Raw genomic sequence first — 17,587 nt, forward strand, 5'->3', positions numbered from 1 at the left:
CCAATGTGGATGAAAGTTTGGATTTATGTTTGTTTCTAACATCTCGGAGCTGCCTTCTCCAACGAGACAAAGACAACTATAACCAAGGCGTTTTGGTCAAAGCTCAGCTACATCTAGATAGCCAGTGTCCCCTTGTGGTGAAAGGAGGGCAGCAGGAAACAATGCAACTACAACATCAGTCAGACACACACACACACACACACACACACACATGCACACACTCTTGTGATGTTGTTATTTTATTTATTTATTATTTCAAGACGTAATAAGTAATAAGCTATGTGTTTTTTCTTGTCAGTGAGGTGATTTGTATCAAAGCTGTTGGTAAAAAGCTCTTCAGATTTAAAAGTAGTCGTACCTGTACACAGAAAGTCCACAGAATGGACAGAATCTGATTCAATCAGAGTCAAAGAAGAACTGAATCTGCATGTGCTATCACTGCATCAATGTACTGTGTCTAGACTGCATGGGTGGAGATATAAATAATATAACCTAATATTCGAAATACTTCATATACCAAATGGTGCAGGGTTGATTGTAATACACGGTATTTCTACGCGACCTGTTTGGGTTCTCATTAGTGAGTTTATAGTTGACCTGTCAGTAATTGATTGGGGCACTTTACTTGCTATTGCATTGAGCTTTCTCTGATGTAACAGAATAATATTTAATTTATAACACTTTGGGTTGTCACTAAAAGAGACAGCTGAACCGGCGTCCCAGCTCCATGACATTGAGAGGACACCCTGAAATATATTGTTTCTTTCCAAAGTCAGAGATCTGAAGGAGCGGGTGTGATGGGGGGAGATATTAGATGGACGCGCTCACTGTGTGGACATACCCAAGCCTTAAACAGTCCATTCACCCCCCCCCCCCGATTATTCTCTTCTCCCCTCATCATTGTTCACTCATTCGCTCTATAGGAAGAAGATATTACATGACGAACAAGTTTTGAGTCATTTTGTGTTGTTGGTGAAGTACGTTGTGTATATTGTCCACCCTATTATATTATTGTTATTATTATTGTGCAATATCTTTAAGAATATATATATATATATATATATATATATATATATATATATATATATATATATATTTTGTAGGCATCATTTTATTACAATACAATACACAAATTATAAGGCGCCTTTAAGCATGCCCGTGTGTTCAATCATTATTTTTTTGTATTGAAATGACAAATCTGGCATACGACTGAATGGTATTTTACTTTACATTTATTTTTTAATTTGTGATTGTTAAATGATTAGCTCTCCACATCACACCACCTTTGCGGTGCACGTGGTCCCGTGTAACGGTGTCGGCTGTCGCATGATGGTTCGGTGTCCGCGAGAACCAATAACAGCGCCGAACCGGCGGAATGTGGATATGTATGAGGAGTAGCGCGTTTTGCAGTTGCTTTGCGGAATTTAGTGACAGCACCGAGTCCAGTAGCAGCTGGCCGAAGTGGATTGTGGGGGGCGTAGTCAGACAGTAGAGGAAAAGACTACGAATCGAGTTGAGAGCCGTAAGCCCTCCTACTACATGTCCCAGAACACACTGCGGAATTTGAGCAGTGTGTATGTGAAGCTGAGAGAGAGAGAGAGGGTTAGATTTAGGAATTCGTCTGCAAACTTGGTGCTGCAGTGTTACAGAAAAATGGTAAGTCCACAAACTAAAACCCAGCCGTTTTGATGAATAATTGACTCATTAGCCATCAAACAACGCGGGCACACCGTTGCTGGTTAGCAGAGTTCGCCAAAGGCCGTTAGCAGCACTGATTGCTAGCAGAAAATGTACCAACAGCTAGCTAACTTAAGCTAGCAAAGGAGACAGCTAATTATCGTAGATTTAAATGGTCGTTGACAAGATATCTGTGGATAAGAAAGCGCGCAGTGTGCCGTCGTTCATAGCAGCTTCCGGACTAAACGCTGTTATACGTCGTATACCACACTTCTTTATTGGTGTTGGAACATTAAGCTAGCTAGCTGTCAGTATTCAACTTAGTTCCGTTCATCGTGTGTGTGCGTGTGTGCGCGCCTGTGCTTGCGCGTGCGTGTGTTCCCGCCCCCCTTCTTTATGTCCACACTCCTCTTTACGGGAATCTCCAGCACTGTGAAAAGCGCCAGTGACGCTGGGGGTAGCGGATCGACGGTGGAGCTGGGTACGTTACGTGGTCCTGACGTTAGCTGGTTTCACTGGCAGACTCCTGCATACCTTTCTGTTTACGTCAGAAGCCAGTGGTCCGGGTCACTGGCTCTTCTCGCTGTCACGTTTTCCCTCTCCCCTTTGTGTCCGTGCTGCTCCCTCTCTCTCTCTCTCTCTCTCTCTCTCTCTCTCTCGCTGCCTCCCAGCCGTGCTCTGCTGTGCTTGAGAGGTTGCAGATGCTGGTCACTTAGCAGTTTCCCTCATTAAAATGTTGGTAGGACACTGGATCAGTCAGGCAGCTGGTTTGTGTTATTCTACAGATGTAATAGCTGTGTGTATGTCTCACGGGGAGGGTCACGGATTGCAATGAGGGGTCACCAGTGGATGTTTGTGAAATCTCTGTAAAAAACTTGTGTTGTTATTGTTCATCTTTTGCTGCTGAGATTGTGTGTTTAGTTTTGGGGTTGAAGGATTTAAAAATGGCATGCTCGTTATTATAATGCTATTAACTATAATAAACCATCAGGTCACGCAAACCTGGAACTTTTTTGTAAATAATGAATGCAGCTCTCAGAACACAAGTACAATATTGTTAAGAATTTCCACAAAGAAAGACCAAACTACTCTCATCACAACATTGATATTTGATCATTATGTTGCCGGTAAACTACCGACTGAACCATTCAGTTAATTCAGACTAATTGTGTGCTATGGATCTCATTCTTATTAATACTTCTGCAGACTGCAGAAAGACGATCCAGTTGAACAAAGGATACCGTAAACCAAACTGATTTGCTTTTACGAGTGAAGTGGAATCCTTGAGGTCAATCAAGCAGGTCAAACGTATATATTCTTCTTAAGAAGCGTTCAGCTGTTCTGTGGCAACTGGCAGAACAGTGTTGTGTGTTATTTTCCTGCTCTGTTAAAACACAAAAGCCAACTTTTGGTCAGCATTAAGTATCCGTCCTGATTTCATTGTTACTCACATTATTGTGTAGAACCCTAGTGTGTGTAGAAGTGGTGGACATAGTCATGACGACGCTGTTGCTTTGTGGAGTTCGGTTTTGAGGCCTTGAGTTCAGGGATTTGTCGTAATCCTGGCTTGTTGCAACGAGTGAACGAAATGACCACATCCGGACTGTGGAGGCATGGAGACACCTTCTAAGTCTCTGCTAGTGGCAACGACCTGTCACTCACAACATCATCTTCAGTATTTGACTCTTAATGGACCATCATTTGCGACATGATCTTTATGTTGTATTGAAAAAGACCATCAACTGATGTTTACAATGTTTACTGAAGAATAAGTGAAGTAGAGTCATTTTCTGTAGGCTTCTATGCAATCTGACTTCTTCGTGGACCGGAGGAGTCGCCCCCGTCGGCTGGACCCTTTGCCCCCGCAAGGTTGTGGGGGGCCGAGGGGAAACGCTGCTTTTCGATGATAAAATGAGTTTGACACCCACTTGACTTGCAGGACCTGGAAGTTGTCACCTGATCACAACATATTTCCTTGAGTGTCTTCCTCACTAATGCACCCCCCCCCCCCATTTGTGCACCCTTCCTTGTCCTCTTTCCTCCACCTAGGCCTAGCCGTCCAGCTAACTGCTCCGTTATTTTGTGTTCTTCTTCGTGGTGACACCGATACGTCTGAGCAGCAGCCTCCACAGCAAACCCCCAGCCCCCCCCCCCCACCTGAGTCTGGCAACAGGGTGAGGGTCAATAGTGTGACTTGGAGAGAAAGTGTAATGAAATGGCCAGAATACACAGTGAGATGTATTCTATTACTTCCCTATAATTCTATAGTATAACTCCATAACAACTCATGTATCCATCTCCACCCTCCTTTCTTTGTAGCAGAGCAGGATGGAGGCGTCATTCGGCCCTACCTTCTCACCTGTGGCACCTGGAGCAAAAGGTTGTAATACAAATAATATCCCCCTCCAGAAATGTCGTCTTTTTTTTTTTGCATCTGTGATTCTTTCATTTATTTTGTTGAAATGTTTTTTGTGTTTTCAGCAGAAGGGTCAAGCAGTTACAAGCAGCACAGAAGAACTCCCTCCTCCTCAAGCACTCTGAACTACTCTCCCCGGGATGACGACGACGGGATGGTACACACACACACACACACACACACAACCTTTTATGTTTCAATTCAAGCCAGGTTAATGAGTTTGAAAGCTTTAACTGAGAAGTTTTGCCAAGCTGACGGTTTCCAAAGAGCACAGGGTTACATTTATGTGTAAAAGGGAAGGTTCAGTGGTCCTGTCTGAATTCGAGATTGATTTGTGGTGGTATGAATAGGATGTGACCTCCTGTCTCTACTGCTTGTCCTCCTAGCCTCCTATTACTCCTCGGAGGTCCGATTCAGCCATCTCAATCCGATCCCTCCACTCGGAATCCAACATGTCCCTGCGCTCCACTTTCTCTCTTCACGAAGAGGAGGAGGACACGGTACGACCCCTCAGCCCTGACGTGTATCACCACCAGCACTTAAATGTGTCAAACCAACAATGTGTCTGTGTGCAGGAGCCCCAGGTGTTTGCTGAACAGCCGTCTGTAAAGCTGTGCTGCCAGCTGTGCTGTAACGTCTTCAAGGACCCCGTCATCACCACATGTGGGGTGTGTTCATGTCGGTCCTCTTCCAGCCTGTCCTCCATCTTCCTCACTCTCTTTGCCCTCCTCTCTGTGTTGTCTTTAACGTTGCCGCGAGGAGCTTTTAACTGGTGTCACATTAACCTTCCTGCTTTTTAATGGGCCGAGTTTCTGGCCAAATCAGTAGAAATTATGCAGTTCGGGAGATCCGGCTCCTCCTCGTCCTGGAGCAGAGCGTCCCCCGTTTCCTCCCCTTAGAGCCAAGGGATGACGTGGACACTCAGTACCAGAGGAGAGGGTTTCTAAAGGGACCCTGGTACTCTGAAACACTACTGCTTTAATCGGCAGTAGCTTTAAACTCGGCACACCCTTCACGTAAAATTCTTTGTGACCGTAGTTGAAATCAAGGTTTGAATTAGAGGGTGTTGGAGTGTGATCTGTGGTTGCTTTTGTTCAAATGTATTCTAAGAGAAAATGAGAAATCCTCCCATCAAGCTTGTTTTTCCTTCCTCCTCAGCACACCTTCTGCCGACGATGTGCCTTGACTTCAGGTGGGGCCTGAAACGTCTTCTCTCTTTTTGTTCTACCTCTGGCACTGCGGCCCGCGTTGGTCCCAACCTCTCGTTGGTGTTCTTCCTCCTCGCAGACAAGTGCCCCGTGGACGCGGCCAAGCTGACGGTCGTGGTCAACAACATCGCGGTAGCCGAGCAGATCGGAGAGCTCTTCATTCACTGTAAATACGGCTGCAGGGCGGCGGCCAGCGCGGCAGGAGGGGCGGCGGCCTCCCCCTCCATAGTGGCCGGAAAGCCCGGGGCGTACGAGGTGGACCCGCTCGGCTGCCCCTTCACCATCAAGCTGTCCACGCGCAAGTAAGGGTCTCAAAAGCACTGAGCCCATTGCTCCGAGAGCTGTCGCTGACGGTGTCCCGCCTCCGCAGAGAACACGAGGCCAGCTGCGACTACAGGCCGGTCCGCTGCCCCAACAACCCGTCCTGCCCCCCCCTGCTCACCATGAACCTGGAGGCTCACCTCAAAGAGTGCGAGCACATCAAGTGTCCGCACTCTAAGTATGGGTGAGTGCCGCACTTGGTTGTACTTGGTTGTGTTGCACCACACACTTGTCTACCGTCCACTCATCGGCCTCCCCCCCCCCCCCCCCGGCAGCTGTACGTTCATCGGTAACCAGGATACGTATGAAACCCACCTGGAGGTGTGTAAATTTGAGGGCCTGAAGGAGTTTCTGCAGCAGACGGATGACCGGTGAGCCCATTGCTTGGCTGTCTGTCTCCTAAGTGTTTTATTGTCCATTATTTGATTTGTGGCTGATCCGTCTGACCTTTGACCCTGTCCAGGTTCCATGAGATGCAGCTGACTCTGGCCCAGAAGGATCAGGACATTGCTTTCCTGCGCTCCATGCTGGGCAAACTGTCTGAGAAGTTAGATCAGCTGGAGAAGAACCTGGAGCTCAAATTTGGTGAGCCGCAGTAGAGAAGGTTTTTCTTTGAGTAAAGAAGCATTTCCCTTTAGCAGAGGTGTTAGCGGTTAAGTCAAGCCCAAAGATGTACTATTTAAGTCATTCTAACTGGAGATAGCGAGGTTTTTGGCACGAGGTCATTTAGAATCCCTTCATCCATTTTATGACAAATTACACAGAGCCGTTTCTAAAGGAGAGACCTTTCAGCACGTGACATTACTTTGCAACCCAAATATGGGACGATTCAGATCGGGGGCTGGAGGCGTAAAACATGGCCCTCAGGGGAAGATCCCCTTTTCTATTTGGTTCCTCCATCCTAAAATGAAATGAGTTCAAATAATGCAGTAAAAGTTCCATATGCGTACGTAAAATATCAAGAATGAAAAAATTGGTGCAGACGAAGCTGGGTTTGTAAAAGAAGCTCTGCTGATGGATGAAAACTGACCGCAGGAAATGATGAGTGTGTGTGTGTGTGTGTGTGTGTGTGTGTGTGTGTGTGTGTGTTTCAGATGTGTTGGATGAGAACCAGAGTAAACTCAGCGAGGACCTGATGGAGTTCCGTAGAGATGCCTCCATGCTCAACGTAAGTGTGCGTGCACCTTGCAAAGAGAAACGGAAAGTTGGAAGGAGCCCTGGAGTGAGAGGAGAGATTGAGTGGGTGTTGTCTCTCTGCAGGATGAGTTGTCCCACATCAACGCCAGGCTCAACATGGGAATCCTGGGATGTACGTACCTGCCTGTGTCTTCATCATTGTTCACGTCTCTCAGCGGAGTAAAACCTTCTAATGAAACCCGTTTAGACCGACTTGTGTTGACTTGAGATGTAAAATCTTGTGTGGTTCTTTCCTCCTCGCCCTTGCTCCCACTCACCGTCCCCCACCGGCCCCCACGTCTGTCCCCTTTCTTCCTCCTCTCCTCCTCTACCTCTCTCTCTCTGCCCCTTGGCTTCCGATGAATACCACATATCCAGTGTTTCCCTTCTCTGTGCCTGTGTGTAGCGTACGACCCCCAGCAGATCTTCAAGTGTAAGGGGACATTCGTTGGCCACCAGGGTCCCGTCTGGTGTCTGTGTGTCTACTCCACCGGAGACCTGCTCTTCTCTGGATCCTCCGATAAGACCATCAAGGTAGCGCAGAGCGGGGAATGAGGGAACAACATTAGCAACGTGTGACAAAGAGGCATCATGGCCCTCAATGGCCGGTGTTGGCGCAGCAGAGTGCCTTCAGACTCATGGATGTATTACCCACACATGACTTTGTGCTATTTCGGGCCTTCGGCCGCCCACTTCCAGCGGCATTGTGACAACCTGCACCCACAACGCGTACAAAGTGCACCAAAATAAATCCGTTGAACTTCATTCAGAATACTTGCAGCGCTTTGCCGTCGGTCAGAAGCGTTACATTTATCTTTGCTCTCTGCAAAGCCGCTAGGCTGCCGGCCCCCCATCCAGTGGTCAGTCAGTCAGTCAGTGTTTGTGTGTGACCTTCTGAGATGGCCATGGGTAAAGGCCTTCCAGAACGGCCCGTATGTTGACCTCTTCCTTCCCTTCTCCAGGTGTGGGACACCTGCACCACCTACAAGTGTCAGAAAACCCTCGAGGGTCACGATGGCATCGTTCTGGCGCTGTGCATCCAAGGGTAACGCAACGCACACAAACACATAAGCTGCATGACAACTGGGACGGATACTGACTCGATGGTATTTGTCTCCATAGAAACCGGCTGTACAGTGGCTCTGCCGATTGCACCATCATCGTAAGTTGCATTCGCCCGCTTCCTCTTTCTTTTAAAGGAGAACTTGCACAAATGTTTTCAAATGTGATAGGCGTTGTGTTTCTGGTCTCGTCTGTGTGCATTATGCGTAGGTGTGGGACATCCAGACCCTGCAGAAAGTCAATACCATCCGTGCCCATGACAACCCTGTATGCACGCTGGTCTCCTCCCACAACATGTTGTTCAGCGGCTCCCTCAAGGCCATCAAGGTAGAGTTTAGTCAAATAAGGTGTTCTACTTTATCACATTAAAGCTGGAGTGTTCTGAGTAGACTAGATGTAGGATTCAAGAGACAAACACAGGCCCACCATGAGCATGAGACCCCGTGTAGCTTGTGCTTATCTGAATTATAGCATTAGTATGAAATAATGAGCAGGAAGTCGTCTCTATTAGGAGCGAGGCCTGCGCCGTCTCCTTGTTGCCGTGGTCACAAGAAAGTGAGAGAAAGAGAATGGGGTGACTGTGGTGCTTTGTGGGAGTGTGATGGTAGTTGTCTCACACAGGGACTTTCCTTTCTTACCCAACTAGAACCCCCCCCCCCCACCCCCCTCCCCCTTCCCCTCCCACAGTGACATCATCACTTCACTTTATTCACTCTCAGATGAGATGAGTGCGTGGGGGCACTTAGTGTTATGAGGCTGTCTGCACAATGTTACGACCCAAGTATTTTAATAATTTAAAGTTTTATTAGGTTTTGAAAAACAGACCTAAATAAATAGAAAAAAACGAGCAGGTAACTGACATTGATAGAGGTAAAATCCTTATTATTAGTACATGATATATACTTAATACGCTGTAATCATGGGCATTTATTTCTTCAACAAGCTGATCTTCTCCTCCTCTCCCTCCCCGTGGTTGGTGGGTTTTAGGTGTGGGACATCGTTGTTACGGAGCTGAAGCTGAAGAAGGAGCTGACCGGTCTGAACCACTGGGTCAGAGCGCTGGTGGCCTCCCAGAACCACCTGTACAGCGGCTCATATCAGACCATCAAGGTAGGAGGAGGCTGTGGAGACCTCGTGGTTATTAGTCTTCTTGTTATTCGTACACATGACGGTCCAATCACAGCCAAGCAGCTACTGTCCTCCACGTGCACCGTGCACGCTGCTGCTGTCGGAGTGAGTTTGACTTTAAACAAGCTGCCGTCACGTATGTTGGTGAACGAGAGCTCAGCGACACGGATGAGTGTCCACTCTGTGTTGCCATGGAGATGACAATTGACCACATCCAGCTGTGGAGCCGCTCACCCTTTCCGCCTGTTGTGTGTGTTTATCAATCCCTCCTCTTTTTGTGGTCATTACCCATAACCCCTCTGTGTCTCTCCCCTCTGTCAGATTTGGGACATCCGCTCTTTGGAATGTGTTCATGTCCTGCAGACCAGCGGGGGCAGCGTCTACTCCATCGCCGTCACAAACCACCACATCGTCTGCGGCACCTATGAAAACCTCATCCACGTAAGAGGAAGCACTGCTGCATTCTGGGTCCAATCACACTCAGCTGTGGTGTTCCCGCCTCTCTGAGAATTCACATATTATTCACACATGGATATCCCATGAACACAGTGTTCTAACAAGTGGACGTGTTTGTCTTCCCTCCAGGTGTGGGACATAGAGTCCAAAGAGCAGGTGCGGACCCTCACGGGTCACGTGGGGACCGTTTACGCCCTCGCCGTCATCTCCACTCCGGACCAGACCAAAGTGTTCAGCGCGTCCTACGACCGCTCACTCAGGGTGAGGACGGACACGCAGGACACACCCCCGCGTGCTGCTTTGTGTTTGTTACTTTTTTCTCTTTGGATCGTGTTAAAGCAAGGTGTGACTTTCCTTAGACTTTAAACCGTGTAGCTAAAAATACAGCAGTGACACAAAATGACCTGCAACATACAGTGGCGTTATGCACCCTGGTTTATCACAGGTCAACTCAATGTCTCTGCACTTCCTCTAAGGACATAAGAGGGTTAAAGGCTCCAAAGGTACATAGTGTGTGTGTGTCACCAGGTGTGGAGCATGGACAACATGATCTGCACCCAGACCCTGCTCAGACACCAGGGCAGTGTGACGGCTCTGGCCGTCTCCAGGGGACGCCTCTTCTCTGGAGCCGTGGACAGCACCGTCAAGGTCAGCTGCGTCCCTCCATCTGTCTCCATCTGCGTCATTATTCCATTTGCTCAGAACCAAAGAATGCAGCTATTCAGACCTCATGTCACTACCATCGGTTGTTCTTCCCTCGTTAACCCTTTTCTTCACATTGAAGTCATTCCATCTTGTGCTTCGTTGTCTCTTGTAACGTCTGCTCCTGCTTTCAGGTGTGGACGTGCTGAACGAGTCCAGTCAAGTCTTCTATGACTGGTCCCCTTTTCACATGATCTCCTCCCCCACACCGGTTCCTTTGATCGAGATTCAAACCCCACAGACTAACAACAACAACAACAACAACAGCAGCAGCCGTCAGTACTGTGGAGCCGCACGGGGAACCGCTTCACTGGGTGACGCTTCTAACTGGGTCGTCGGCCTCGAGGGTCAACGCGGGGCCACGCTCCTGGCGCTCCTGGCAGTCTCACGGCTGCTTTCCCAAACCTTCAGAGATGAACGTCATGCATCCACAGACACACAGACACACACAGGCGGGAAAAGGAAGTTGTCTTGTGCACATGAAGGTGGAGGTGCAGAATCCTTAGACCTCTACCTGGGACTGAGTGCTGATGCATGTTCGTATTCACAGTCCTTCAGTCTCCAGTCGGTCAAAGCAAAGCTCACCTCCACCCCCTCCGTGCTTCATCGAAGTAGAATAGCAACATGTCCCCCCCCCCCCCCTCTGTGGTCGTCTGTGAATCCAGCCTCAATGAAACGACCTTTTAACAAGAGATCGATGGATCTATAGATTTACTGAGTTTTATAACAGTGCCATGACGGAGCTGTATTCAGAGCCATTAACGGTTGTACAGTTGTATAAAGTAAGACGTTGCCCACGACGACGACCCACACCTCCATCGCTGAGGGGAAGACGTTCATGTGAGTGTATTTCAATGAGTGCCATGTGTCCAGATGGAAGGAAGGAAAGGTATTGTCTCTCTGCCACGGCCCCAAACGAACATAACTGATGTTTTATTACTGTAACCCTCGACGGGCTGAAGGTGAAGTCATTGAGCTTCAAAAGTCACAAATAGCAAATTAAAAGAAAGCGCTGTTGAGCTAAAGAAGTCTCGCTTTCCTGAATTATGTTTCCAAACCCATATTGGGTTAAAAATATGAAAATAGACTAAGTATGCCTGGGGGAGGGCATAATAATTTTAAGACCATGTACATGTGGGCTAAATCCGGTTTTTACACATGGTCCCAATGATGTTGCCTTTATTTAGATGCAGAATGTAGCCTCGGTGAAGTGTCTGCTCTGCTCACAGTTTCAGTGATGCCGTGTATACTTGTAATCATGGAAGCCCGAGTTGATCATTGATCAATAAAACTGTCGTACACTTTCAGAGCCGTTGTGATTTATTTCTTTTATATCAGTGGATCTGGCCGCTGTCTGATGAAACCAGTTTCTTAAGTACTGTGAATATGTGTCTCTAACCAGACGGGAGGTGAATAGATGGAGAGAAATAAAAAAAATAAAAAAAACAAGTCTTGCCTGGAATGTGATAAAAAGCAACAGCATCGTATGTCATGAAAAAGCCCAATAAAGTCCTGGCATTCTACGCCATTAAAACCAGTCACAGCATACTATCATAGCACAATGTATGACGTCATTGAAAAGCTGTAAAATGTACTAACGGACTAATGAACACGGGACCAAACCAGACACGTCACCAACGAAGCATCCTTTTCACCTATAAGCCATTTGATGCCCGTGTTTTATTTATTTGATCTAATGCCGACATCTTTTTATACATTCTTTCATGACTGTTGCTGCTGTTCTGATGAGTCGCCGACGTATGCATATATATATATATATATATATATATATATATATCCTAGTTGATCACCTTTAGGCTCATCCGATTGGAGGGACTCCCTCAGGCAGGGAATATAATAATATTTGTTGTGTTGAGTCAGAGCGACGTACGAAGGGGACGATGAGGACAGCGAGGTTTGTATAGAACATTTATTTATTCAGTGCAGATGGCCATACGATGCAGTCACTGCAAGCACACACACACGCACACACACGCTCACAGGTGCCATACAGTCAATAGCAGAGCAACACAAAACGCACACACGGCCTCTCTCAAGCATTCACATACAGTCACTGCAGAGCGGAGGAGACCAGTCTGCGATCGGTTCAGAGAAGCAAGAATAAAAAATGCTTGACGTACTTTTGTTCCACAACAATATTTGACCATCTGTATTGTGTTTTTTTAACCTTTGTAGACCACAAACCCCACACGCCCCAACACACAAATAATGTCTCCAACATGAGACCTGAGGGCCGAGGTCAGACAGCAGTGGGTGGTCGAAGTAACAGTGTTTGAGTTGACCTTTGACCCCGGTGCAGCCACTGATCAGGGGGTTTGCCGCGATTCATTCACATGCTACAAAAAATATTTGAAAGGCTTTCTGCTTGGAAATTATACATCTGGCTGCAAAAGGTCTGCCAGATCCCAGATGGGTCCAGATGTGACACAATTTCAATATTCTCCTGCATTTATTACACATCTGGTAACAACTATGGTACCTGATATTCTACTGTTTGGTGTTCATCACGGGCTTCTTCAATAAAACAACATTTAAAAGTACTCAAAAGAAGTTAATTTATGTATAAGAGTTAGATGAAGAGACCAATGTACATTTAACTCAAGTTAGATGTGAAGCTACTGCTAGCCGCTGCGTAGCATAGCATAGCATAGCTTAGCACAAAGCTACTCCAAACCTACAGCCGTGTTTTTACCTCAGCTACTGTATGAATTAAACAAACACTAAGCATTTTTGGAGTAAGCAAGCTTTTCTCCCTGTTTATTTATGCTACGCTACGCAGCTGCCAGCTATAGCTTCATACTTCTCATCTTACTCTAAGCTAGAAAGCAAAATAGCTCATTTTTATAAAATGTAACCCATTACATGAGCTGTGACAAAACTGTGTGAGAAGTTGCCAAAATTGTCCTCATCCGATTGATAGGACTTGTTTTTTTATAAAGTCCAAATTAAAACAGATGTCAGATGTTACTGGTTGTGAATAACTAGACATGGAGCGGTGGAAAGATGGGAAATGGAACAGAAAGAGAGAGAGATCCTTATATATTATATATATACGCCATCTACTGTATTGTAGTCAGACCAAAATCACAAAGCAAGGCACATGTTTCAAAGAAAAAAAAAAGAAAACGGAACATTGCATCTGAAATCATACAAAAAAAGAACACAACAACAAGAATTGCTTGTATTACGGACATAGCCACACCTGACACATGACAAAAAGAAATCCTGGAAATATCCCCACATGGTATCCTACAATGATTCATCAGACCACTTAAGCAAAGCGACTCAACACTCAGATTACACCTGTTTACTTTTGAAAAATAGCCTTCAGGATGACACACACACACACACATCATAAATACATTTCTTATTTTTGTTGCAAATATCCATATATATAATCTCTATGTGATCATAATTTAAATACCACAACTGCTCTCTGAATTCTTGCTCGTGTGTGCGAGGAGCGTGGAGAACCTGGATTGCGACGCCTCGCTTCTCTTGTGGTTGGTTTTAAAGGGTCACTCCGCTCATTTTACACATGACCTTAGGTTTGTCTTGGTTAGTGGCTTCCGCTGGGAAAAAGGTTTTAATAATGTGGCCTTTGATGAGTTCCGTCAAACCTAAAGAAATAATCATAATGATGTCATTATTTTGTGTTTGAAAAACATGGTCGAAGAGGGTCAGAAAGACATGAGTTGCATTGTGGGAAGTGCAGTAGGTTCTGTTGGAGCCTTGATGTGTGATAAAACAAACCGCGGAGTGTCCCTTTAAATGTTGCACCAACACAAAGGATCCAGCTTTGCAGACCGCCACTTTCCTCCATCAGCACTTTTTATTAACATTTCTTTTTTTTTTCTTCATTTTTGTAACGTCAACACACTGCTCAGTCACCATGGTGATGCCAATGGAGAAGGATGAGGGTATATCTGTAGATTGTCATGGCAACGCGGGGTGGGCGGCTAGGAGAGCGTGGGACGGGAGAGATGGGACGAGGACGGCCGTGAAAGCGAATGCAGCGTATTTAAAGCAGGAATCCAGCTGTGCTGATGGAAAATAAAAGGATTCACTGGGTCGGACCCCAGAGTTTCCACGGCCACTGAGATTCTGACCTCTTAGCATTGGACAAGAGGAAGACGTCTGAGTGTTGTGTGTTGTAGTGTGTCTGCACTGGTACCCGATCAGTAGTCTGCATCAGAGCGGAGTCCATGAATCCCTGCTTTGAAAACACATTCCTCCTCTCTGCTCATCGTGTTACAGCCCGCGGTGATGTCATCTTTCTGAGAGGGACCTGAAGTTTGTTGCTGTGCCGCTTTGTTACTTTTCTGAGATCACATCAGTGATCGGGAATGATCGGAGTCGAGCTGAGTGCACCGGGCGCACTCCTCCCTCTTTGCCACAACCGAGTCCAGGCCGACCTTTGACCTGTCCTCCTGAGAAAAAAAAAGTACTGTAACACCCTCACGCCTCCCCAGAAGCTTTCACCCCCCCAAACATCCTAAAAGTTCTCTACAACCTGCCGCAGCTTCCCTGTTTTGACATTTACAATGTGCAGGCTCCCCACTGTGTGTGTGTGTGTGTGTCATTGTGCTTCTCCTGTGGGTGGGGGGGGGGGGGGGGGGCATGAGGATGCAGCAGAGTGCATGAACGCTGTCAGAACTGTAAATGTGATTCCGACAAGCTCACGTGCACACACTCCTGTCACACTGTCCATCTGTCACACACTCACACACACACACACGCACACACACACACACACACACACACACACTCAGAGCTGAGTAGCATTTTGGTCACGAATTAAAAATCTTTGCACCAAGTCCTTTACATCGTCACAACACCAGAGGGCACCATTCCACACAGAACCAAGACATCAAACCAAAGAGCTAGAGATCCATATTATATATATATTTATATATATATATATATAAATATTACTGTGCTAATGCAGGACTTTTTTCAGTACATATAACCTCTCCATGCTTAGAATGTACACAGACCCCACTATGATTGGTCACACAGTACTGGTTTACTTTATTTGTTCACCGTCGTAGCTTCAGGAGTTCTGCAGTCCGCTTTGTTGCATTTCTTCATCATTTTTATATTTTTCTCTCCGCGTCGTGTTTTCTAACCATCTCTCTTTTAATGTCTCTCTCGGTGTTACTTCTTCGTTGCGGCGCTCCCTCTCTGCCACATGTCGGTCCGGGCCTGAGACGCCGCTGAGGAAGAGGAGGACGGGCGAGGCGTGTGAAGCGGGATGAGGCCGGCATAGAGAGAGAGAGAGAGAGAGACGAAGACACGGAGACAGAGAGACACGGAGAGGACGTCGCCACTTGTGTCGTCTGACTGAGTCCAGGTGCAGCGTTGCCATGGAGACGCACTGACTGGTTGCGATGGTTACTCCAACATGGCGTCCAGCTGGTCGGCCAGGTCATCGAACATGCTGCCGATGTCGTCAAGGATGCTAACGGTGGTCTTCTGCTCGTCCACAGAGCTGAATGCACACGCACACACACACACACGCACACACACACACACGCAGAATATTAAACCTAAAGATATACAAACAATACCAAAAGTAAAAATAATATATAAGTCCTAAAAAGGTATCTTAGAAAAATGACAAATACTTCAGCTTCAGAGCTATGATTGGTGTGTGTGTGTGTGTGTGTGTGTATTGTGTGTGTGTGTACATGTGTGTGTGTGCGTGCTTACTCCTCATGCAGCAGGATCTTATCCTCCACAGCCTGCAGCGCCGCGGCCAGCGACGCGCTCGTCTCCTCCAGCTTCTGATGCACTAAAGCATCCGCGGCGAAATCCGGCGTCGTAGCAGCAGGCGCCGCGCCGCCGCCGCCCCCCCCCCGCCATCCCGCTGTCCACCGACACCCCGCCAATGGAGGAGCGGGGCGGCTTGACGGGCGGCGGGGTCGGGCTGGGGGTGGCGGGGGTCTGGGGCGTCTGCGGCGTGGTGGGGGTCTGCGGGGTGTGGGGGCTCTGGGGGGACTTGGCGTGGGGCGGCCCCGGGATGGGGGAGGGGGGGAAGCAGGGCGGCGAGCTGGTCTGCCGGGCCACCGCGGGGTGCTGTTTGACCGGCGCGGCCCCCGGGGACGAGGGGCTGGTCACGGAGTGGATGAGCTTGGCCGGTTTGGGCGCGGTGGGCGGGGGCGCCGGCTTAGGCGAGACGGGGGGAGGGATCTTCTTTCCTTCCACTAGGAAAAATGGAGAGAAGGGGGAAATAAAGTCAGTGGCTTCTGTAGCCTGAAACATCACGCTCCTGATCGCCTCTACTTTAGTCACAAAGCGCTGCGGACCTTTCTGAGTGCAACACCGTCCACGGACTCGTGGCGCTAAAAAACACTTTTGTCTTTGTGGTCGGACAAAGTGACGAGTGAATTTGTTGATCACATAAGAACCGTCATTACAGGCGGGGGGGGGGGGGGGAGAGCTTCCTTCCCTTTCAGATGTTTCAGTGAGAGAAGGTTCCATCGAGCAACCGTTGAAACCATCAATCGATGGAGGCTCCTTTACTCCTCCTGCGAATGCCCCAAACGCCCTGCATGGAATATTCTAAACGAGTCTCATCAAACAGCATCTGAAACTCCTTCGCATAAACCTTTCTGACGTTGGATTTGGCTTGTGCAGCTTTCCGTAAACCTACGTTTGGTATCATTGTGAGTAGCAGTGAGCGCACTGAAGGGACGGCTCCCTGCTGCTAAGGACGCATTCGTTGAGTTAGTTGTAACTTGTTATCAGCTGTGAAACCCTGGCTTTATGCGAGTGGGTACCTGGGCTGCCGGGCGTTCCCGGGCCGGGCAGAGGGACTCTCTTGCTGGACACCGGGTGGGGGGGAGTCAGCGGGCCGGCCTGTCTCTTGATCTGGGCCACCACGGGCTTGGGGGAGACCGGGGGCTTGGGTTTCCTCGCGGGACCCCCTTCATTCCCAACCGCCGCCGCCGCGTGGTCCACGCTGTCCCGCCGCGGCGCCGCGTCCACCTGCGGCTGCGGCTGAGGTTGCGGCTGCTCGGTCACTCCGGCGCCGGACGGCGGGCGGCGCCTCACCGTGGACGTGCCGTTCTGGTAGGGCGCGGGCTGCGTGGTGTTGGGCTCCCCCCCGCCGGCGGCCAGGTCGGCGTAGCCCTCGGGCTCCTTGTCGCGGCTCTTGGGCCGGCGCTTGACGGTGGACGACTCCTGCAGCGTGAAGTCCGAGCCGTTGGGGTGGGGCTTGGAGCTGCGCGCCCGCCGCTTGAAGGTCGCCGTGGCCTCGGCGCCGGAGATGTCCTCGCGCGCGGCGCCTCCGTCCCTCCGGGGACCCTCGGCGTCGCCCTGCAGACAAACACAGAATACACACTAACGGAAAAATTCATACATTCGTGACAAGAGGCAATTTGTGCACAAACAGTCAAAAGCATGGACGGAGACGAAT

General features: G+C 48.4%; 2 protein-coding genes across 7 annotated transcripts in view; one reads left to right on the top strand and one right to left on the bottom strand.

Moving 5' to 3' along the window:
- Positions 1–1,540: 1,540 nt before the first annotated feature.
- traf7 (TNF receptor-associated factor 7) lies at positions 1,541–11,450 on the top strand. Of its 6 annotated transcripts, none has more exons than XM_037475874.2 (22): positions 1,541–1,656; positions 3,727–3,851; positions 3,997–4,057; positions 4,159–4,250; positions 4,480–4,593; positions 4,669–4,761; positions 5,252–5,285; positions 5,381–5,603; positions 5,672–5,806; positions 5,898–5,993; positions 6,086–6,207; positions 6,717–6,790; positions 6,883–6,931; positions 7,205–7,332; positions 7,761–7,843; positions 7,921–7,960; positions 8,071–8,187; positions 8,848–8,970; positions 9,310–9,429; positions 9,574–9,705; positions 9,973–10,092; positions 10,281–11,450. In XM_037475874.2, exons 3-22 carry the CDS (start codon positions 4,006–4,008, stop codon positions 10,293–10,295), a joined length of 1,962 nt encoding a protein of 653 aa, XP_037331771.2. In that variant the 5' UTR covers positions 1,541–1,656; positions 3,727–3,851; positions 3,997–4,005; the 3' UTR covers positions 10,296–11,450. The 6 variants fall into 6 exon arrangements, with proteins under 6 accessions (XP_037331771.2, XP_037331773.2, XP_037331770.2 ...); XM_037475876.2 differs by having other exon boundaries at positions 4,162–4,250; XM_037475873.2 differs by having other exon boundaries at positions 4,000–4,057.
- A 611-nt stretch (positions 11,451–12,061) lies between these two features.
- caskin1 (CASK interacting protein 1) overlaps positions 12,062–17,587 on the bottom strand; it is a 61,483-nt gene continuing 55,957 nt past the window's right edge. Inside the window, 4 exon segments of the mRNA XM_037475643.2 lie at positions 12,062–15,658; positions 15,880–16,019; positions 16,021–16,373; positions 16,950–17,511. Of these exon segments, the coding sequence (XP_037331540.2) occupies positions 15,562–15,658; positions 15,880–16,019; positions 16,021–16,373; positions 16,950–17,511 (1,152 nt within the window). The 3' untranslated portion in view covers positions 12,062–15,561.

The sequence above is a fragment of the Pungitius pungitius genome, chromosome 12 (genome assembly GCF_949316345.1).
Source record: "Pungitius pungitius chromosome 12, fPunPun2.1, whole genome shotgun sequence".
Lineage (NCBI taxonomy): Eukaryota > Metazoa > Chordata > Actinopteri > Perciformes > Gasterosteidae > Pungitius > Pungitius pungitius.